General features: G+C 37.7%; 1 protein-coding gene across 3 annotated transcripts in view; it reads right to left on the bottom strand.

The window, feature by feature from the left end:
• MED13L (mediator complex subunit 13L) overlaps positions 1-23,267 on the bottom strand; it is a 292,534-nt gene that overhangs the window by 41,801 nt on the left and 227,466 nt on the right. For all 3 annotated transcript variants that reach the window (XM_046025906.1, XM_046025907.1, XM_046025908.1), the window contains 9 exons: positions 18,301-18,446; positions 15,541-15,735; positions 14,965-15,153; positions 11,024-11,189; positions 9,020-9,124; positions 4,496-5,224; positions 3,437-3,662; positions 2,330-2,435; positions 1,894-2,018 (listed from right to left, as the gene is read on the bottom strand). In XM_046025906.1, coding sequence (XP_045881862.1) covers positions 1,894-2,018; positions 2,330-2,435; positions 3,437-3,662; positions 4,496-5,224; positions 9,020-9,124; positions 11,024-11,189; positions 14,965-15,153; positions 15,541-15,735; positions 18,301-18,446 — 1,987 coding nt within the window. The remainder of the gene's footprint in view (positions 1-1,893; positions 2,019-2,329; positions 2,436-3,436; positions 3,663-4,495; positions 5,225-9,019; positions 9,125-11,023; positions 11,190-14,964; positions 15,154-15,540; positions 15,736-18,300; positions 18,447-23,267) is intronic.

Here is a 23,267-nt window from a genome sequence, read left to right as displayed (position 1 = left end):
CTCCTTCACATATTAACATTACTAAGAATATATTCAAAAACCAAAGTAAACATACCCTCATTTAGTTCAACAGTAATACATAATTTATACAGAGATAAGTACAACTGCTCTGAGCGCCAGTAAAATCACTGGGGATGACGGCTGTGAACAGTCCCCAGCTGCCCCACACAATGCTTGCTTTGCCCTCTTTCTTATTCCTCCCTTTCTACTTCTTTTTGATTCCGTGTCTTTTCATGTTTTGTCCTACCATCCCCACCAAAGCAGCTAACCAAACCCTAAGGATCATTAAAACCAATCCTACATAACGCCTGACATTTAGGGAGATAGTCAAGTTCAAAAAGGCTCTCAGATGCCTGGATCAACGCTAAAGAAACATGTCATTTCTTGTACTGCAGTTTTTCTCACTGTCATGTCCTTTTCCTTCATGCAGCCACTGCCTGAATTTCCATCCTTGTGTTTTTAATCCAATAAAAGTTACCAAACAGTACTCCTGCTTTCTGTGTATGAGGCTGGTGAAAACCAGCACTCGCTTCTACCAAGTCAGTTCCACACTCAGCAGCCTTCACAGAGGGACACGTTATAGGCAGAGTTCGAAGTTCAAAGCCGTAAGAGTGGTCAAAAACATTCCTAACCCTGTCTTTACTCACCACTCAGAGAGCAGACCAATGGTCTATTCCCTATCCTCCCAACCCTCAGCTGGTTCATTCTGTTGCTTAACCAAGGCTCATTCCAGGCTCAAACTAATGCCTCTCCCCTGCCTCTCACTAACCCTCTTTCCACATCTGAAGTCAAATCCTTTCTTGGAGGCCATTATGATTTCATCACCTTCTAAGTACTTAACATTAGTATAATGGTCTATAATATCTGTTAATGAGATACATTTTTATTTTAAAGTGAGAACAGGCTTTAGAATTCTGATTCCTACTTAACCTTTAAGTGTTAACTTAAATACTGCTCGCCTGTCACTTTGTGTTTGAACATCCAACATCTTTAGACGCAGGTCAAGTTACTGCACTCATAGTAATAAGCACACGTGGTGTATACATTTTTATATATTTTTAAGTACATTTGTAACTTTCTTTATATACTACTTCTCTGGAGGTCTGTGAGTACCTCAAGTGTCAGGGCAGGATAATAATAAACCTCACGTACACATCACAGGAAGTGACCATCAAATGAGTAACAAATGCATGGGAAGTGGACAAAAGGGAAGGAAGGTAAGCGCATAAGTGAAAGAAAAATAAACTAATAAACTTATTTCCTTGAAGAGAGGGCCTATCTTACTCATTTCTTGGTTCACAAGAAATCACAGAGGTGGTTAGGACGACGAGGACATAAATTTCCGGATTCAAAGCAGCTCAGCTGTTCTAAGAATTATCATTCTTATCTGTCACTTTAACCACATCATGCCTTAAATTATTTAACTTCTATGTACACAAGTCTTTTCCCCTACTATAGTGCCACAACCCTAAAAAGGACAGATCATACTTGTGTATCTCTCAAAATGTAGACTAAATTCTTACTGATGACATGAATAAAAAGTTATGGGGGCATTATCTTTATAATCAGAGCTAAAGGGACTACATAATATACTTCTACTAGTCTCATGATATTTAGAAGGATTTAAAAACTGAATGGGAAAGATTTTAATATTTACAACAGGAATAAACTAATAAAAGAAGACATCAACAAAGGGAAACCAAGGGGCGTTAGAGACTACAGTGACAACTTTTAGAATCCTTTCAAAGAATACAAACATTTCTGCAGAACATTCTGAACCTGAAAGAAGGGGCCCCAAAACTCAGTAGACAAAACAATAAGGAAATACTCCAACAGTGACCCAAGTTCTCCCATGTAAGGAGATTTCTGTTTCGGTAGCTACGGCAGACTCACCCCAAGTTCGTCATCATCGGAATTATCAAAGATGTTGTCTAAGTCATGCAGGGAAGGTGCCAGATCCGTCACCTGTGTAAGGCTACTGGAGCCAGCTCTGCCAGCAGCATTATCCTGCCGGACATCTGCGGGAAAGGAGGCCAAGGTGCAGAATAAGCGAGTTCATCCATAGAGAAGGAGTGAGGAAAGGGAATGGATCTCAATGAGCAAGACCTGCCTGTGAATTTTTCCCCTAGGTTTTCAGTTAAATTTAGAGACAATTATTTCCAAATATGTTTATCAGTTTTGAAAGTAACTGAAAAACAAACTATGAAAAATTAAATATGGGATCAAATTACTGCTATTACAGTAAAAATACAATTCTAAATCGAGAAGCATCTCCCTTGCATTTTACTTTAGCAACAATCCAAGTGAGGCAAATAATCATTGTACACACCTGTTTTAGTAGCAGAACTGAAAATAGACATGGCATTTTTCCCATCAGGCACCGGCGTGGAATGACCTGGTGTAGTGACATCCTTGGTACCAAATCCATCCTCTGACTGTATAATAAATTCAGCCAAATAAAACACATGAACACCAACCCAAAGTGTGGAATATGAGGGAGAACACAAAGAATTAGAGGGTAGAATGGAACTATTATGAGCACAAGTATGATAAACCATGGTCTATGCAACCAAGGGAAATAAAAGATATGTCCTTTTCCCTGAATTTAAACAGAACCCAAAACTCCCACACTGTCCCTCCAATCCTATGGAGTATTCTGGTCAATCTGGATTTTATGCCTAACCAGTACTGGTGGCATTTGGTTACAGACCTGCCACGGTGTTAAAAGCTGCCTTTAATAACATCATAGATACTGAATTATGGTTCAAGCTTTCTGGATCTAGATAGATCTCTACAAAGGAATCTCTGAAGCATTCTCCTGAACTGTACAGGCCTCCTTTAATTGTCTTATTTCCTCTATTCTTAAGAATACTTCTTTAAATGGCCCAGTATTTTGGAATGTTTTAAAATTTGAGGCTAAAGACAGCACACACCCCCAGTACTCATTTTTATGACAATGAAACCACTAAAATTAATACTGACATAATCTAGGAGTAGTGTTCATAATAATTCAGATAGATATATAGGTAAAGCGCTTGGTACAGTAAACACACTAAGCGCTAAATAACCAATAGATATTGTTATCAACATTTTTTTCCCTTACATTTTGGATATTTTGAATAATAATTAAAAAGAAATAAGCAGGGAGCATAGGCCAACAAGAATTAGCATATGAGAGGAAACATGCACTGTAAGCTATAGCCTGGAAAATATGAGGCTTCATTTATGTTCAGCTGACTTTTAAACAAAGGTGAGCCATGACATAAAAAGGAACAATACGTTGTTTGATACAATAGTACCAAGAGCATGAATATGGGGACAGAGCAATCAGGCAAGACTACCTCAAACATTCTGCCTCAAAAGTTTTCCCACACATGTTGTACTGACATAGATCAAAACCCACACCATGCTGGATACTCTCTCTGTTAAATAGTACCTTATTCTTTTTCAGGGAATCCTTCTCCGTCCCTTGTTTGCATTTCTTGTTTGCTGTAAAGATGTATTTTATGTCGCCATCCTCAAAGGTATATGGATCATTGACTTCTCCCAAACTGTCTCCAGGTTGTTGAGCTAGAGGCAATGGGTCAAGGAAGTGGAGTGGCTGCGTCTGGGGCTGCTTATCTTGCCAGATTTTAAACCGTTTGTTAGGTTGTGCTAAGAGTCTAAAAGGGAAAACAAATGATAATTTAAGCAAGATAAACAAAGTAAAAAGATTTATCATTGTTTTTTAAAAGCAGCATTTATCATTTAAAGCACTTGCAAAACTTAAACTTAGAAAATTTATCTTTATAAAGAAGTTCTCTTAGAGACGATGTTCACAAATGAAACTTAGTAGGTCTTTGTGAAGAACATGCTTCTGTCTCTTGATTCCATGGATTCCAGTTAAGAGCACAGATAGGCTCTAAGGACCGAATGACTAGGTTCAAGTTCAGTCTGTGTCATCTTTTAACTGTTTGACCCTCGCTTCTTTCCCAGCTTTGAAAATAAGGTAGTAATATGACGGTGGTGAAGATGAACTGAGATGGTCTGGGCAAACTGTCAAGAATAACGGATAGCTCAACAGCACTAAAAACAGTATTACTACCGGATGCAGGATACATACCTGACTGCATGCAAAGCCTTCCTTAAAAGTGTCAACATACAAAGAAGACACTGACCACAATATGAAAAGTCTCATCAAAGCTTGTTAGTCAAAGCTACATCCTTTGACTAACAAACAGCAGGCCAAAAATAAATTAATACCAAGTCCTAAATGCCACAATGAAACCTTTATATGGCAACATGTTTAAATAATGACACATGTGAAACCTCACTAAGGAGAAAGCATTTGACTTTTCAGCATTTTCCAAACGCAGAGTCCAGAATGGTGAAGAAAGGCATGTTTCATTCTGGTTCTGAAGGGTGAACGTGGGGAGGTGAGGAGGAAAGCCCCGACTCTCAGGACCCTACGCCTTGGTCAATGGCATCAGGTGGGTGGTATGCAGAGTCGCCTTACCTTTGCAACGCAGTGCTCTCTGAGTTTACCTCCATTCTGGCATCACATCTGTCACCCTGGAGCTCTGGGGGCCGGAACTCAGCATCATCAATGCGGGGGAGGCGATAACTGTGCCACCACTTGTCTGATGACTCAGGGTTCAAGGGCCTAACCCCACAATATAAGGCTGTCTCGCTGACCTCTGCCATCAGAGGCAGTCTTTGGCCTACGAGGACAGTTCTGTCATCCAGAGTCGATAACTGCTGGAGTTCTAGCCCATTTCCATAGAGGGCTGGGTTCACAGGAACAGATGGCGGGTCCAAACTCTCTGTTTCCTGACCTCGTGGTTGAGGGCTGAGTGTTGGCGGCAGAGGGGAAATAGGGGAATGAGGTGAATCCATAGGATTCAGATTCATTTGCTTGCTTGTATTTCTGGAAGGCACGGCCATTTGTTTATCATACTTCCTACTGCTAGACACCTCTAAGGAGGAGTCTATCCCTCCCAATCCTAGCTTCTGTCCTGGTGTGTCCTGCTCCACACAGAACTCGTCAGCCACAGAGGGCCTATGGTGAAATGGTATCAAGGGTCTCTTTTGCAATTTGTCTCCCTTGTCTGGTCTTTCTGTTGTTTTGTGCTTGGACGCAGGAGGTGGTAAAGAAGAAGATGATGATGGTCCTGCACTGAACCCTGGTTGAGATATTGCGGGAGGTCGATTGGGTCCTGCTGCACAACGTTTTAAAAGTTTATGCCTGAAATGAGAATTAAAATAAGGTCAAGAAACACAGACCTGAAATCTGTTACATATAATATGTATGTAATACAATGTATGTAACATAATGCAATATAAGTAATAAAATATTGTAACAGTGTAACATTACTACATCATTATAACATTACATATAGAAGGCTCTGATAAGGTTTTGTCTTTTAAGCACACACTAGATCCCCAAATCACTGAAAAGGACTCTAGGTGTTATTTTTATAATGATTAAAAACTGCAACATTCTGATGGAAAGTGGTGAATCAAGCCCACATAAGTTAAGTTGATAAGAGATGGACTTAACAGTGCTAACCCCTACCAAAGACTGATGTGAAAAATCCTCAAATCTTTCAAATTTGGTGATGGCCTCAGAAAACGTATTCATGCTACATTTTAAAACCAAGAGTAATGAGATCATTTGCCAAGAAAGAGAGAAAAAAATCTTCTAATTTCTATCTTACAACACTCTACTAACTCCAATATAGAATGGCTTATAATAGCTTGTACCGTTGTAAATTGGGAATAAAATAATTATGTGATTCTCCCCCAAAGTGTGAAAACAAGAAAATGAGGGTCGACCCACGAATCTTTAACAGAATAAATAGACTAGAAACCTTATATGCCATTCTTATCAAAAAAAGAAGGAATAGAAGACAACTTTGGATCTTCCAGACTCACAAAATTAGACAGAAGTAAAAAAAAAAATGGTGAGTGAATATGAAAACAACAAATGCATCTGTACCAAGCAGGGTAGCAAGTCTGCTCACATCCTAACACACTTCTTGGCAAGCATAGGTGTGAGATATTGCTCAGGAAGGGCCCACTAGATGATGCCAAGGTTTAATCTGTGCAACAAAGTTATACAGTAGGTCAGCCAGTTCCTCCCAATATATAAATCCACCCAGGGAAAAAACCTGAGCTCTCCTGCCAGTGCAGCAGTAACTCTCTGAGGCCACTAGGGTGGCATTAAATTACTGCTATATCACACTCAATAGTGCCCTAGTGAGCAGTAAAACGGATTTGTGGGGCATAATGGGATGGTTTAGTGGGACAGCAGTATGGCCACCCTGCCCCATAAGGCCATTAAATAGTTGTGAGGAGTGGACCGTTCCATAACGGGTTTGGTAATCTTGCAGTAGATAATCTGAAAAGACTCTTGCTGAAGTCTTTGCTACTCTTTAAAAAAAAAAAAAAAAAATCTGAGTTTGAAGAAGGTTGTTTAAGCATAAAGCTACTGACAATAAGGGGGAAATTGCACTTTAAATCTCCAGGGCACAGCAGCACACTAAGAGGTGAATGTCTCATCTGAAAACAATCTCAATCACATCTTGTAAGGGTGCTTATTATAAAACAGTTCAAAGAATCTTTTACATAAAATCTTCTCACTTGGATTTTCTCTCTCAGAGCATTTACCCACACCAGTCTTTTGATAGATATTTTTGGTAGCCTCTTCAAAGTAAGGACTTTTGGCAAACCAGAATATCTCATAAAGTCATTTTTTTTCAACTGTATTTAATGACTCGGCTACATTGTGAAATGGTTACAATCAGGGATACACCAGTGAGTAACAGACTATCACGGCAAATCTCTGAACAGGTAAGAGGCCTCACTGAAGCAAGGAGCAGGAAATCAGCCTCAAAAGGCTAACTATATGGGTGGTCCAGTGGTGGGAAGGAACCAGAAGCAGGGCCAAATAGTGTAGAAACACAAAGTGATTAAAAGAACGAGGCAACCAGAATTACTATCATAGACATTTCCAAGGAAGTCAGTGTGAAATGCAAGGACAAAATTCATCTATAAAATGAAGAAAAATAATAAATGATAAAGTTTCTAGGCTGAAAAGGGAAAACTGTGATAAAAATGACTGGAACAAGATACTTGACTTGTGAGAAAACACACAAGTCAATATTAAGGATATTTCTTAAAGGCATCCCCTAAAATACAAGACCAGAGTATGTATGAGAAGTCAGGTCTAGAGATAAATACTTGAAGTCAATGGAATGAAATGCATAACTAAAAAAAGACCTGAAAGTATAAGAATCTGGTCAGGAAACAGACGGGTGATTCCAAAGGACAAAAGAAAAAGTGCTATTTATTTACACTTCAGGTAAAAATAATTCAAGGGAGCAAATAAAAATGTCACAGAAATCAGCAAAAAAGTTATTTTTAACCGGTGAAAAATCTAGATTAAGGAAAAGAGGAGCAAAAATAGGATGAGGGCATACACAAAGCTAAACACACCAACGTTTTTATCCTAGGTACTTTCTAAAGGTGGCCCATAACTTGGCTGTGAACTGTTTAGAAATAAGAATTAATAAGAAAAGGCTTTCTGTCACAAGTTACAATGGCCTAGAAACAGAAGGAAAACAGGTATTCAGCTGGTATACCACACCTATCCTGAGACGAGAGGTGCTCAGAGAGGATCCTTAATGAACAACTTCTTCAAAAACACCCTCCTTAAAAAATCAATAGTGCACATTTCATTAGGCTAATATTTACAGCATCTCTCAAAAAAAAAAAAAAAAAGCTGACTAGAGAAGCAGAGCTTGATAAAAGAGAATCAACGTAAGGGACAAGAGAGGAGAGCACGGGAATATGGTGTCAAAACTGCTGTTTAAGCATGTACACATACACACACACAGTTTGCATATATTCTCAGGGGTCATTTGACTGCTTCCCTACCCCAAAGCCAACTTATTTATGTCACAATAAGAACCCCTAAAAACCTAGGGAAATGAATGGCCATTTTCTTAATATACTTTATCTCAAAAGAACTTTTTCTAAGTGTTGAACAGTATCAAATGTGAATATATGTACTTTGGAAGCAAAGCTACTCTAAGTTGCTCATTAAATGAATAATCACCATCATATCCTCAATAGTCACCTGAGCTAGGGGTGAGGCCGACATACACTTAAGAAATCCAAGAATGCTGGGACACTTGGCTGACTCAGTTGGTTAAGCGTTCGACTCTTCATTTTGGCTCAGGTCATGATCTCGGGGTCATGAGATCAAACCCCCCATCAGGCTCTGTGTTCAGCACAGGGTCTGACTGAAATTCTCTCTGTCCTCCTGGCTCTCCCCCTGCGTGCGCCCATTCTGCCCTCTCGCATAAGTGTGAAATAAATAAATAAAATCTTAAAAAAGAAATCTAAGAACCCTAATGAAAGCCCATGACAAGAAGACTCTTTACTACTACAAGGAGTGATAAGTCAAGGTAATATACAGGGGAGCAAATATTTTGTACAGAAATCAATTCAGGGTTCTATTCAAGTATCTAACTGAATGAATAATTTTAGCTTCTGGCAGGTTTTATTACTAAATACCTACCTCAAGCATCAAAACATACCAGCACTGACAACAAGACAAATTATCTATGGAAGGTCGATTTAATCCAAATTCTATGAACTCTAGCCAACTTGTTTAGTATTTATCTCTATTTTAAAATTAAGAACAATTAAATTAATTCATTTAAAGGGGAATAGATTGTCTTATCAAATGCCTTTTGGTTTTGGAGTAGTTACCGCAAAAAAAATTTGTGGCAGCAATTTGCTAACAGGGTCACTGTCGTCAAATAAAGCTCTTTTTGAGTCCTGACAATAAAACTGTTATCATCTGTATATAAGAAAAGACCTATCTTTTCCTTCTCTACTAGAGGAGGAAGACTGAAAACAAAACAAAACAAAATAAAATGATGAAGAAGAAGCGGTCTGAGAGTCCACGAGCCAGCCAACAAAAGGTCCCAACATTCTATCTGACCCCTGTTCTGCCTTGTCTACTACCTACCTAGAACAGGAACAGCTGACTCTTTGGGTTGGATCCACAAAATCCCAAGTAGCAGGATTATTAGCAGGCTCTTCTTCAAGAGTTGGAGTTGACATTTGGCTCCTCCTAAAAAAGGTTAAAAATGTGTAAACATGAGAAAGTATTTATACCTCTAAGGGGGAAGGGGATGTTTTAAAAGACCTGAATACATTTCACATAGTAATGTTATCTAGCTGATAGTGCTGAGCAATACAAGGTTGGGGGCGGGGATGGGGAGGGGGGGCGTAGGGAGAACAAACTTGTTCTATGCACTAGAAGAAGCAAGATTCAAAATATTTCTATTTAAGTTGACTGTACATTTTATCATGGATACAAAGCACTTAAAACACTATCTGGCACTATTAGTTGTTGCTTTAAAAAGTCACCTAAATTTTGTAGAAATTAACTTAAATTTTTAAAATTATCTTTTCCCAGCATCTGTGAATTTATGCCCTGAGACAGACTGTTTAAGCCACTCTTAAAACTCCTATATTCACTAGCATTTAAGCAGTACTCTACACTTGTAATGTGAATTAAAGACAAGGAAAAAATTACCTCCTACTTGTCACTAGTAATTGGTAGCAAAAGCAGATGTCTATTATTACACAGTGACAGTAAGAACACTGGGCAGTATTTCTGTATTGCTGGTTTAGCTATAGCTGATACTGCAAAGTGCTCCAGTGACAGCTCTAGAGGGACTTCTACTCGCCACCCTCCATTGCCCTTCTAGGTGTCTCACTGCCCTGTTCTGTGCTGCAGGTTAAAGAGGCTGTTAGAGCTGGTGGAGGTGACAGGTTAGCGGTGATAAAAATCAAAGACAGTAAATGAGAAGAAACGAAAAAGAAAATGTTAACTTGGAAATTATCCAAGCATTGTAGCTAGAAGTGAAAATATCTGCACCAATTATTCTAGAGCAAAGGATCATTTTCAAGTGACTAGAGATCCCTTTTTAGTTCTAGAACATGACATATAATCTCCCACTGCAATTTTAGATTTTATCTACTATACCTTCCTTAGCAGCCTAATCTAGAACCAATTCACGAGAGATAAATACATAGTATGAATTTCCCAAAATCTAGACCCACATGACAGCTTTTATATCTGTATGTCAAACTCTTTAAGTAGTAGTGACTGAAGAAACATTTAACTGATTTCTAAAAGGAGTGGACTTTTTAGCAGTTCTTGGCCAGAGTGTCCATATTTATTCTGTTCTAGAGAATGAAAACTCCTTTGTTTACTTCCTCACTCCAGAAAGGGGTCATCTCAGTTATATCAAGAGATGTGAAAATATGCTGAATATGTTTATGTAAACCCTGGTAAGTGGAAGAGTATTTATTGACTACTATTTGTTATCATTCTTGTAATTAAAATAATCACCACCAGCAATCTCTTCTTAGAATCAATTCTTCCACTTTTCCAAAAATATGTTAAGGAAGTCAGGGAGGAGAGCAAGAGGAAGAATAGGGGGGCAAAGGAAGGAAGGAAAGTCAGACAGGGGAAGAAAAGAATATGGCCTCTGGAAATCAACCAACAGAAGCAGAGCAGGCGGCAAACACCCCTCTATCATCAGTTCAGTTCAGAACCGTATTGTCATTTAAAACAGAAGGCCTATGTCACAGAAAATGTGACAAAGAAGGTCATTTCCCTTTGCAAATAGAAAACATTCATAAATTGGTATACCGAGGAAAACCAACCCACTGACTACTGCCCTAAGCCATCTGTTCTAAAAAATATCAGATGGATACTTTGCCAATCTTGAGATACTCAGGAACTTCCAAATTTCCTAGATAATCAATCAAATCAAGTCAACATCGTTAACATCCTTGCATTCAATTTTGCACTATTATGTTCAAAAAGATGATCTACCAATCCAATGACCCTTCACGTTTGGTCACACGATGGTTCAATGTGACTAACACTCTTCACGTAGTAATCAAAGAGATGGTGTTACTAAACCATGATCCAGACGTAATGCAAAAGTCATACTTGGACTGGGTTCTGTTGAGGATGCATTCCTTCCAGACTCGATGGACCATATGATTGTGGAGTTTTGGAGGAATCTTCCCCGATCTCTTTGGACTGTGCATAGTTATCATCCCCCCGTCTTGGGAGCCTAGGTGACTGACAGCACTCTGCGTACCTCCACTGTCCCCTGGAAAAGACAGACAACTTGGGAATGTGAAAATTAGCTGAAAAAGTCTCCTGGTGCACAGACTGAAAGCTTACTTCACAGAAGTAATGATTTTTGAAACCCGTATTATTCATGTAGCGCCCTGGCAATAATACTACCTATAGCTCTAAGCACAATTTGTGTGTACTGGCACTTTGGATGGTTCTTTGTCTTTTCCCTAAAATAGTTCATCATATCAACACTCACACACTCACACAACCCAAGGGCATAGCCATTCAGAGGCATTCCGACTCTACAGATATTGGAGACAACTTACCTATAAAGGCTTATACATCATAGTACTAAAGATGTGAACATGAATAGATCGTTTTAAATTTTTAAATCGACAATGCAGTAAGTTTCAAGGCAGAACAAAACAGCAGAGGGAGCTTTCTGCTCAGTTAGCTAAAAATCTATGCAGCAACTGCACATAGCGCCCTGGGTCGGAGAAAGAACTTAATGGCACAAAGCTTTTGACAAGGTCAAATTTCAAATTTGTGTGTGGAACTGTCTGTCCTTATGCCTGACACAATTTATGAAATCTTAGTGCTAAAATACTGAAAGGTTATCTCGACATTCTGTATCAGAGGATTATTCACTAGTTTTTCTCTAATAACTCCACTTAGCTTTTCCAGCTATGGTTGGTATGTAATCCCATTTATTTCTATTAGGTGCATTAGAATTACTGGTAATACTGGTTTTTGGTTATGTGAGTATTTTACAATTTCTATCACACACAAGATAAATACTGAAGTTGATTTCCAGTATTAAATTCTGATTCAATTACTTTCATCTATTTAACTTCATAAATATATTGTGGGTTTCATCCTCAATAGAACTATGATACAAAACATCTTGACCGAAATAATCAATTTTAAGCACTCTATAAACCTCCACCCTCATCTGAAAAATAAACAACCTTATACCACAAATTAGTAGTCCTGATATGCTGGAACACAGCCATCAGATGAGCTGAATGGTTGGGCTTAGTTCTATTTAAGACAAAAAACAAAAGCCAGCATCAAAATGCTTACATTCTAAAGAACTAAAAATTGCTTGCTCCCCATGAAAGTATTATTGTATTAAAAATTAGATAAAGGAGACAAAAAAATTGGTCTTTTACTGCTATCTTTCATCTTTAAAGTTCCCTGACTTGGTAAATGTACAAAATAATTCACTTCAATTCTACAATGGATTTGCAAATGCTTATTATAGGATAATAGCTTATTATAGGATAAACAGAGAAACAGAAGTAGAACACATAGCCCTGTGCTCCCAAACACCTTACAATTTAGCCAAAGAGATCATGTACCCACAGTGTCATACGGGCTGAATACAACCAAAAAATAAAAGGGATGGGGAAAATAAGGCACTGGTTTTTTCAGATTAAAGCTGGGTTAATGCTTTTCAGTAGCTTTTAATGATTTCATTAAAATGTGGATGATACCTCATAGGGAATTAGACAAGACCTATACTCCATGCTGTCAAATACATACTGAATATTATTCCTCAAAATTATCTCCATAAATAGGAGACACAAGCAGAGGTACCTATCCACATGAGGCATGAGTGATTTTACCAAAACCAGTTGGCCCTCCTAGGTCCCCTGCTAATCTAGAAGATTCTTGGCCATTTTAGGGGAAAAGGGGACACATTTTGTCCTATATGTAGGAAAACATGGCGATGCTCAATGTTAGTCAACTGCAGAATGACAAGGCTGACCAAGACTGTCTCTGAGATAGCATTAAGAGTCTTAAGCTATAATTCATTGTATCATGATGTAAAAATTAAGACAAATTCACTTTACAACAAAGATTCCAATTGCTTTTATTTGGTTGGTTTTAGAGAGTTCGGAGGCATCAGGGGATTTATTTACCCAGGGCTTAGCACAATGACATACACAGAGTCAGAGGACATAATGTAAAGACCCGGAGTTAGGAAGTCCACACTGAAAACCACAATAAACAAAACCTGGTGTTTCTGAATTGTGAAATTTAGCGTTCCTAACTGATCAGAGCCTAGGACATCATGCATACAGCAGGCTTTCAATTTTTTTTTTTTTTAAAGATTTTATTTATTTATTTGACAGTGAGAGATCACAAGTAGATAGAGAGGCAGGCAAAGAGAGAGAGAGAGAGAGGGAAGCAGGCTCACTGCTGAGCAAAGAGCCCAATGCGGAACTCGATCCCAGGACTCTGAGATCATGACCTGAGCCGAAGGCAGCGGCTTAACCCACTGAGCCACCCAGGCATCCCAGGCTTTCAATTTTAAGTTTCAATTTTAAGTTGAATACAAATATCCCTAAGAGATACTAATTCTAGTGTCTGTATCAATATATCTTCTCTATGATGATTATTAAAAAGCCTGTAGAAGTATTTTTTTCTTTTTCCTTTTTTTGGTTTTCTTCTTTATAATAAAAACTGAGCAAATCCTTTCACAAGGAATCACCCAAATTCTCTGCTCTGCCGTATCAGAGTTGGATGTCCCTTTTTTCTTACTGTCTTAGCAACTGCATGGCTTCTCAAGTCAGAGGTGGCCCGTTGCCCATATCTATGCCTTCCACAACGTATCTGAGTAACTCCTTCCAGATAACATAATCCTGTTTTGAGTATGGCTTCAAATTGCTTACGCCACCATTTGTATACTGCTTGCTGCCTACAGAGCGCTGTCAAGCTTTTTACCTAGTACGTGTAATAGCTCTGTCAAGTACATAGTACTTAACAGAGAAGGAAATGGAGGCGCAGGCCAAGTTTGAGAATTTAATAAGGCCAACTCACCTAGTAAAAGCTATATAGCCAGATTTTTAAATTAGGTGTGCTCAATCACAGTCTCTATACTTGTGCCCGATATACTGCTTAACCATGAACGTTTACTGAATAGCCGGCACATGCCAAGCACCATGCTGGAAACTCTGAAATACTGTCTTATCTATCTCATGAAAATAGCCACATAAGTGTGTATCAGGCTGCATAGTCTGTTTTCAGTTCAGCAGTCGAGACTTTATCTACTCTGATGCTTTTGCTAACATGGCCCACATTAAAAAGCCTATAAATAATCTCCCTTCAGATCAAGTCTCATGAATATTAATGACTAGATTTCCAATTAAAATGACATCAACTACAACAACCAAAAAGTTAACACAGAAAATATACTACCTCAAAGATAGCAAAATGTTCCCAATTTAAACAATTTCTGAATTTTTTCATGAAGGAAATTTTTTAAAGTTTCATATGTAATTAATACCGATCATTAATGTAGACAGATGACTGACAGAACAAAGCATTTTCCTGAGAGCTTCTGAATGCCAGTCTACCTTTATAATATAACAAGAAAAGAATTATACCAGACGTGTTCCTGCCTGGCATTGGCCAACTGGGCAAATGTTTCAGCTATTTTCTGATTCAGTGTTTTCCATTTGTTTTAAAGAAAAAAGAGCAGCCTCCACCTTGTCCCCTGTTCGTGTATGTCTGTGTGTATGCACACGCATACACATGTGTATCAAACTTAAGAGAAACAACTACACGGTCTAACTGGAATAAAGACGAGCAGGGCACGATTAAAATTCGGAAGTACATCCATTCTATTTGTTGAAAACTTTCCTTCCGTATTTTGCAGACTTCCCATGTCACTCTACCTCCATCTCATGGCATAACGTATTTCTCAATGTGAGTTTACTCATCTGTTCCATGGCAAGGGAGCTACATGGTTTTCTGTGATCTCCTCCACCTGGATGAGTACATTTCTGGATTGTACTCACCTATGATGGCCTGTTCTGGAGAAGTGGGAGGGGTAAGAGGCATCCCACAGTTACTTGGGTCCTTCACACTACCAAGTCCCTGCTGCCCCACTGTAATATGGCCTCCAGCACCAGCAACACTCTGAGGAACTGGGATGTCATTCTGAGAGATCAAAACAAATGCCGAAGGATAAACCATCCGAACACCACCTGTAAGGAAAGAGCAAGGAGAGAACCAGGCCTGAGAAAAAGTTCACACTGGGATGCCAACTTTAATATTCTAGTGGTCAGAGTCAAAGCTCAATGATGAAAATGAGGTGCTCGTTAGGTACTGCCAAAAGTGATGTGCTCCATTCCTTCCTAAGTTAATAGCTATTTAAACATGTGCTCCAATATTATGATAATAGCATTTGGAAGACAGGGACCACTGGTGCTTCAGGCAAGATAACTACTCAGCATATACCACTGTATCAAGAGAATAAAAAAAAAATGGGAAAATTATGGAGATTATTTTTGATGAATCTCAATGATTATCTTTTTAAATTAAGAAAGATGAAGAAGATAGAATAAAGTTCTTCAGGCAAAATATTTTCTTACCAACAATTACTTCGACAGCCACAGGGAAATCATCGTTGTATCCCAACTCCTCTTCCTCTTTCAATTCTTCTTTCTTTTTCAGCACCATGGGATAGAAATACTGCCATTCCTCGATCAGCTTACGGGTGGCTGGGTCTGACATCTTGTATGCCTGGCCTGTTAGCGTGCCATTTAAGCCATAAGGACTTACCAGTACTAAGGCAGGGAAGAGAAACATATGTTACAGATCAGAGTAATAACTCCTACTTACGTGTAAGGCCACATATGTGGTCATTTAGGCTAAAGTCCAGCCTCACTTACTAGATAGTGCTCTTTATTTCCAGACTCCTTTTACAGTCTTATTTTTTTAAAGTTTCTCATTTTAGTACCTCTTACCTATATGCCTCTCAACATACATCAGTTTTTTAAGGAAATCAAATGGGGGAGGTAAAAAAAAAAATCAGACAGCTGTAGTAACACACAATATATAAACTATTTATGAAAGCTTCTATACACCTGTTTGATAAAGAGTTTATACAATGTGAACACTGACTCTTTTATAACAAAACCATTTAAAACATATACCCCAAAACCTGCCTAGAACTTGAACACATTTTCCAGGATTTCTGAGAATTCCTAGGTATCTGTTGTAATTTTAAAAACATATAAATAAAACTTGTAATAGCAAAAAGGTCTTGAAGTACCAAGTCTGAAACATAATGCTTAGTTATAATTTCAGTTACAACTGTTTTGAAGGTCTGTTGATGAAACAACTCTAAGCAAAACCTATTAAACTCAAAGTAAAGGACTCAAAGTCCCTCTATCTCTTCCAGTGTTTGACCTGATGTTATTTTCACTGACCTAGCCACAAAAATATAGTTAACATGATGCTGCATATAACCCAGCCAGTTAGTGGTCTGGGGGGTTAACCTTCCAAACAATACTTTTCCAGAGATAAACTTTTTCTTAATCCTAATTCCTAAAAAAATCTCAGCATAGGCATTAAAAGAGATTTTCTTTCTTTGGATGGCTTTACTTTTTTAACAGCTGGATGATATAATATTCAGTGATAGCTGTAGACATCAAATATTTCTTGGTACCTTTCTGCTGTTCCTCACTGATTCAAATAGGATAAAAATACTGAGTCCAACCAACACAGTTAATCAAGGGGAGTATTTCTGCATTAATACTTCTAGGAAATTCCCACATCAATAATCAATATTTCTATATTAATACTTCCAGGAAATTCCCACATCCCACATTAATTATATTCACTAAAATTATTTATAGGCCAACATCTGCCCCAAGAATGCCTCTCCTCCACACCAATCATGGGAAATAAGCAGGGTAAAATACCACAAAAGTCTTCTATCACTCGAGACATTAGGAACAAACAGTAAGACCTAAAATAACTGGTTTATGGAGACCTGATATTGCTAATATTATCTTTCCCAACTTAGGTTAGTTACCTCCCCTCATGATTAGGAATTCCTTCTGTTCTTATCATAAATAAATGCTTTTGTTTTCAGTGATAAAGTCTAGACTGAAGTTAGATGGTCCTCAGCACCTTCATAGTTAACAAAACACAGTACTGAATAATTCTGGTAATCCATAATATGCAAACACTGTACAACTCTTAAGTGTACAGTTTGGGAACTGGGTTTTGAATTTTATAAATGTTCACACAGCAAATACCCAAAATTATGGAATGGTAAAGTACATAGTTTAAAATGTATTACAAAAAGAGGGGGTAAAAAAAATAGGTAACAATTAGAGAGTTAAATGAGGATTCAACATTCTTTTTTACCTTAAAAAAAAAATTAAAAAGGCTCAAATATCTTTAGGGCAAGGAACAGATGTTTCCATCAAATTAAATCAGAATCATCTGCAGGAAATCAAAAACCAATCTTAAGTAATACAGAGGCTAAACACTCATGACAGGTTGTTATGGCAATAAAAATATTTTAGTTAAATCTGTTAAAGTATCAGTGTTTTTTAAAAATTACTTTGTATGATATGCTAAGTCCATTTGAACTAGGCATCTCTAGTAATTAGACCGAACCAACAGAGATTTTTCCAGAAGGGTGTGTCTAATATTATTACATTTAAACATTATAACATTTAAAAAGTTATTCATATAAAATTTTGAATTCTAAAAACAAAACCAAAGATATAGAAATCATGATTAGAAAAAAGGGATATGAAGTTATCTTGGTAAAATTTAGGTGATTAGCTGAGATTTAATGAACATATACACATTAAGTTAAATTACAACCAAATACCTACAATCAACGTAGCCTCTAATTAAAAGAAATAATAAAGATATTAACATCACTGAAGAAAGTATACAACCCTAGAAATAGGATTCTGATTGAAATTTCAAAATTAGTAATTTTCTGTAAGTCATTTTGTGCCTGAAATCATGGAACAAACAAAACAACGAAAACTTTAATTTTTAACAGATATCAATTACTCATTGGATTGTATTTTTCAAATACTTACTGATCTTTTGTTCTGAAGGCAATTCTCTACATTTTATTCCTTAGTACAGCTTCACCTAAGATCATGTTGTAAATGTGATAAGCTCCAAGCTTTCAGCAAAATACTAACAAGCTTTCATTGTGAATGGTAGCTTTTCCTTTCTTCTTCAGAAGTTGACCCTTAACGCTTGCTTTATAATGTCCGTTTAAGATAATATCTCATTCTGCAAACCTTACTGGGCAAGGTGGCTATCCACCTGGCATGAGAGAGGTAGACAGCAGGACACTGCCATTTCCTTACCTTGAAATGGTGCAGGTGAAGACTGAGCCATGTGTATATGCTCCTCATTGATCAAATAAATTGGCTGGTGTTGGGCAATCTCCACACTTGTGCATACATTACTTTCCCCATGAAGAAAGAATGTGAATGCGCAGGACAAATGCTCACTAAAAAAGAAACAATGAGAAACTCAATTCTACATTTTTGGTAGGAAATGAATGCTAGGCACAGGAACTACATATGGGATACAGCTTTACTTTATCGATCACCCATCAAAGCTTGCTTCTGATATTAATAGCATAAAATCCAGTTGATTTGATCAAACAATATAACAGTACTCTGCTGACAAATTAAAGATACTAGTTATGCCACACTGTGAAACTCAGAAAGCTATTGTGCGGATTGCCTCATTTCATTTGCATAAAGTCTCCTATGCTGACTATAAACTCTTAAGGACAGAAAAAGAATCATAACATTTTTCTACCTTCCCATGCACTTGTATATGAACTGGCCTTTAATGGATTTGGGGGCAAAGATTAAACAGTTTTGCTTACGTTTGGTATGACATAACAGTAACAATCATATTTACAATCTTACAACATTAAACATGGTTAAAATTGTTCATCTAAAAATAACAATTAAGGACAGAGTTGTATGTAAGTCCCCAATATACAACTGCTAAGGTAATACAAGACTCTAAATGGGCTGGTAATATATTTAATTTTTTCAATTTGCTTCTGATCACAAAATTTTATTAAAGCATTCCATTTCTCCATTTTCCACACAATCAGCTAAAAATTGATAAAAATGATGTGTCTTGGAGAAAAAAAATTTCAAAATTACTACAGAAGCACATTCTTTCAAAGTTGTTAACTTTGGCCCTAAGCCAGTGATAATATCTCCATTTCTCAACACAGCTCATAAGAATACTTGCCTGATGAACCAAAGTCACTGTAGGCCAGGCAACTATCATTTAAAAAAATCGTCTCCAAGATAAGCTTCTTCTCAAAATTTCTCTAAAATATTATAAAGTAGATTCTGAGTACTACCAAAAACATTAAATTTTGCTTAGATATAAAATTATAATGCTTTAAGGAAAAAGTGAACTGAAAGTGATAAAACTTCTACTCTATCACACAGGGAATCATCTATATTCTTCCCTGACAAGTATGTTGAGATAATCTGAGAAAATGGGGTGTTTTACCAGAATGTGAAGTTTCAACAATATGAAACACCTATCTTGATATTTAGCACAACAGAGTAAACAAGATAATAACTCAAATTTTTTAAGAATTTTGAAAAATTTTAACATCCCTTGACACCATACTTCTAAGTTTTAAGTTCACAAGGAGGAAATGATACCTACAATTTAAATGTATACAGGTATAAGACAGTATCAACTGTAAAAAGACATGGTCCTTTATTTTTGAAAATGATATTAGAAACATATCAGCCTCAACACACATTATGCCTGGCACATAAGAGAACCAAAATATAGGTGCACTTACTACATATCGGTTAATTTTCCATCTATGAACTTCAGTGAGGGGTCTGAGCTGACTTATCCCCATCGTGCCTACTGTCCCGTGTAGTCAATAGCAGGTTTATAAAAAAACTGGTCAGAGTTACAGATATTGAGCATAGCACCAAGTATGATCTCTATTTCACTGATTTCCAACTGTGCATGAGAAGAAATGCAACCGTTTATCTATCAATTAGTAAATGCAAGGAAGGTGCAAGGAGCCTAAAGTGACAACAAATAAAACATCATCCTTGTCCTCAAGGAGCATATGTATAAGCTAACAAAAGACTGATATGAATGCACATCAGACACTCATACAGAAAGAGAAGTAAAAACAAAATACCATAGGAAGGTTAAGATGTAGTGATTTTTTCCAAATTGGAAGATCCAAGTGCCTCAAGAAAACAGGAACAAATGAAAATAGGATTTCAGTAGTAGAGACAAAAGAAAAAGAGAGAGAGAGGGCATGAGGCAAGGGTGGATGTTGTTAAGAACAGCATGTAGTCTGTAAACTCCAGTGGGGAAAAGAGATGACATGAAGGGGAAAGAGTTTCAAAAAGAAGTCAGAGGTCACCCCTTGAGACAAGTGCTGAGTTACTTCACCTTTGTGATCATAGTTTTTTCATACGTAAAATCAACTGTGAGCACAAACTGCTGGGAACCTCATACGTTCTGATTCAGGAGGTCAAGCATGGGCTCCAAGAATCTGCATTTGTTACAAGGTCCCACGTGATGCTGCTGTTACTCCGAGCCCAAAGACCATACTTTGGGAACCACTAAACTTGATGGTATTTATATCCCTTTCCAGCTGTACAGTTCTGTTTTTTCTAAGATTATGTGACACAGGAGGGCAGAGATGAAAGTAGAATTTCCCTTTGACCTAGAAACACCACTCCTTTCGACTTTATTCCATAGATAAAACTTTTGTACAGTTACTGACTACAGCATTGTTTGTAATAGTTAAATACTGAAAACAGCCAAAATGTCCTTCAGTAAAGAACTGGTTAACTAAACTATGATCTATGATTCATCCCTATAAAGTAATACTGTACAAACACTTAAAAGAAAATGATCACACTGACATGTGGGAACCTCCAACATAAAATCATAAATATGAGGGGAAAAAACTAAGGTACAAAAACAATGTAATACACTCCCACTTGCATAAAATGGGAAGGAGGGGAAATATATGCACACACAATTTGCTTACACTGGCACAAAATTTCTTTGGAAGGATACACTTTAAAAACCTAATAATCCTATTTGCCTTTGGGGAATGACATGGCATGACTAGGGGAGAAAGAGAATTCACAATTCATATCCTTTTATGCTTTTGAATGTGAGGCCGTATGTCACACAGAAAGTAATGGAGGCAAGATCTGAAGGAAGCCCCTGCCTCCAACCCTTGTGCAGTGTGCTTGTTGGCCCAACTACAGGCATGCACTAGAAGAATCCATGGTGTTTCATCTTGTCATATTTGGCTCTTAGTTGAAGCCTGCTGAGATCATCTTTGATTCTGATTCTGTTATCCAATGTACTGGCTATTTGATCAGCAAGCCATCAATATCTTTACCCATGTCATCCCAAAAACGGTGAAAAAGACTACACTGAGAATAGAATTCTATGTCATCTTATCAGATAGCTCCCAAATTACAAATTCACTAGGGTGCTGCCACCCATTCACTACTTCTTGTCTACAAAGGAAAATCTAAAAGATTATGTCAAATCCCTTGATAAAATGCAGATACATAACAACTGTCATAGTTCTCTGATCTAGACACCTGCCTTAAAGTAAAATTCAGGTAGTCTGATACAAAAGCCAACCCTCCTCATTTTACAGATAAGGAAATAGGGCTAAAAAAAAGTCTGGCTTGCTAATGCCATTCTTAGAGGCACAACTGGAATTTGACTTGAAATATAATGTTCTTTGTTCTGGCGAGGTTATATGTAAGTGGTGATATTAATTTATATCCCTACCAACCCTTATATAGTTAAAAGATGATCAGATAATGTGAATGAACACTGAAAATAAGGGACTCTACAAAACAACTGCAGATACCTTATGTTAGTGTTATCATTAAGAGTTAGGAGATACAACTTATTACAAGCTCTATACCTGTACTTGTTTCTTCACACCCATCACCTATTTTTACCTAAACCATTACTCACTCAATTTCATCTTTTCATACAGTCTCATCATGTGAAAATTGAAAAGGGCTTTAGAGATGATCAAGCTCAACACCTTTCTAATTCAGGGAGAAGACTGTGCCCAAAGTCAGACTCGTTTAGAGCACAGCAAGAGGACTTCATTCCCCCCTTCTTAACATGGTGCTCATAGTACATTCATGACATTCTGTCTTCAATCAATGCTGCACTCACCCCCATAAAATATATTCACTCATCAGAGTGATCACACACTATGCAACTCACACCCATCCCTGCATCATTTACACTAACCCTTTAATGCTGTGGATCACAAGGTACTAACAAATGAACACAGAACCAGCAACACTGCTAATTTCACTCAGTGAAACTAAACTTGGAGCCTTACGCCATTCTCTTAAGGCACACCTTTTGACAAGTATTCCACCGCCTTCTCAACTCCATTTATTCTCCACTCTTTATTCAGTAAAATCAGGCCTGATTCAGGCAATTCTTTATTTAACCTCTTTTATACCTTAAATACATCTGCAGTCACGCGTCTCTCACTTCCCTCCCCGGAGTCCTGGAGGACTACATATTTCCTTTTCTAGGTAAAGGCACCTCCATACTCAAATTATTTCCCATTCACGAACCGTCTTTATTTCTCCCTCTTTACTCCAAGCTCCTCAGCCATTAGAGACCATTTCTTGACCATGTTACTCTTTTAGGGTACTGCCTTATCTTACTTCTCCTGTTCACTAATATCAAATAATCAACATGTAAGTAAAATGCTTAGTATAACAGTATTTATAGTCATACCAATAAACATCTATGAATAAATAACTTCAGTGCTATAAAAGAAATCAGGTACTAGGAAAACAAGGGGGATGCTATTTGGAATGGGTCAGAGAAGAACTTCTCTTAAGAAAAGGTGGAGCACTGGGGCGCCTGGGTGACTCAGCAGGTTGAAGCCTCTGCCTTCGGCTCAGGTCATGATCCCAGGGTCCTGGGATGGAGCCCCACATCGGGCTCTCTGCTCAGCAGGGAGCCTGTTTCCCTTCCTTTCTCTCTGGCTGCCTCTCTGCCTACCTGTGATCTCTGTCTGTCAAATAAATAAATAAAATCTTTAAAAGAAAAGGTGGAGCACTTAAACTGAGGTTTGCTTTTTAAAACAGAGGGCCATGGTAAAGACCATTCCAAGAAGAGAGAATTACATGTGCAAAGGAACTGAGAGAGCATCTGACATTTTAAAGGAAACTTTATAAAGAGGCATTGTGGCTGCATCATTGGAAAAATGAAAAAGACTAGTATAAGATGAACTTGG

This window comes from Meles meles, chromosome 12 (assembly GCF_922984935.1).
Source record: "Meles meles chromosome 12, mMelMel3.1 paternal haplotype, whole genome shotgun sequence".
In the NCBI taxonomy this organism is placed as follows: domain Eukaryota; kingdom Metazoa; phylum Chordata; class Mammalia; order Carnivora; family Mustelidae; genus Meles; species Meles meles.
The sequence above is the reverse complement of the archived record's forward strand: the minus strand, read 5'-3'. Positions and strand labels throughout refer to the sequence as shown.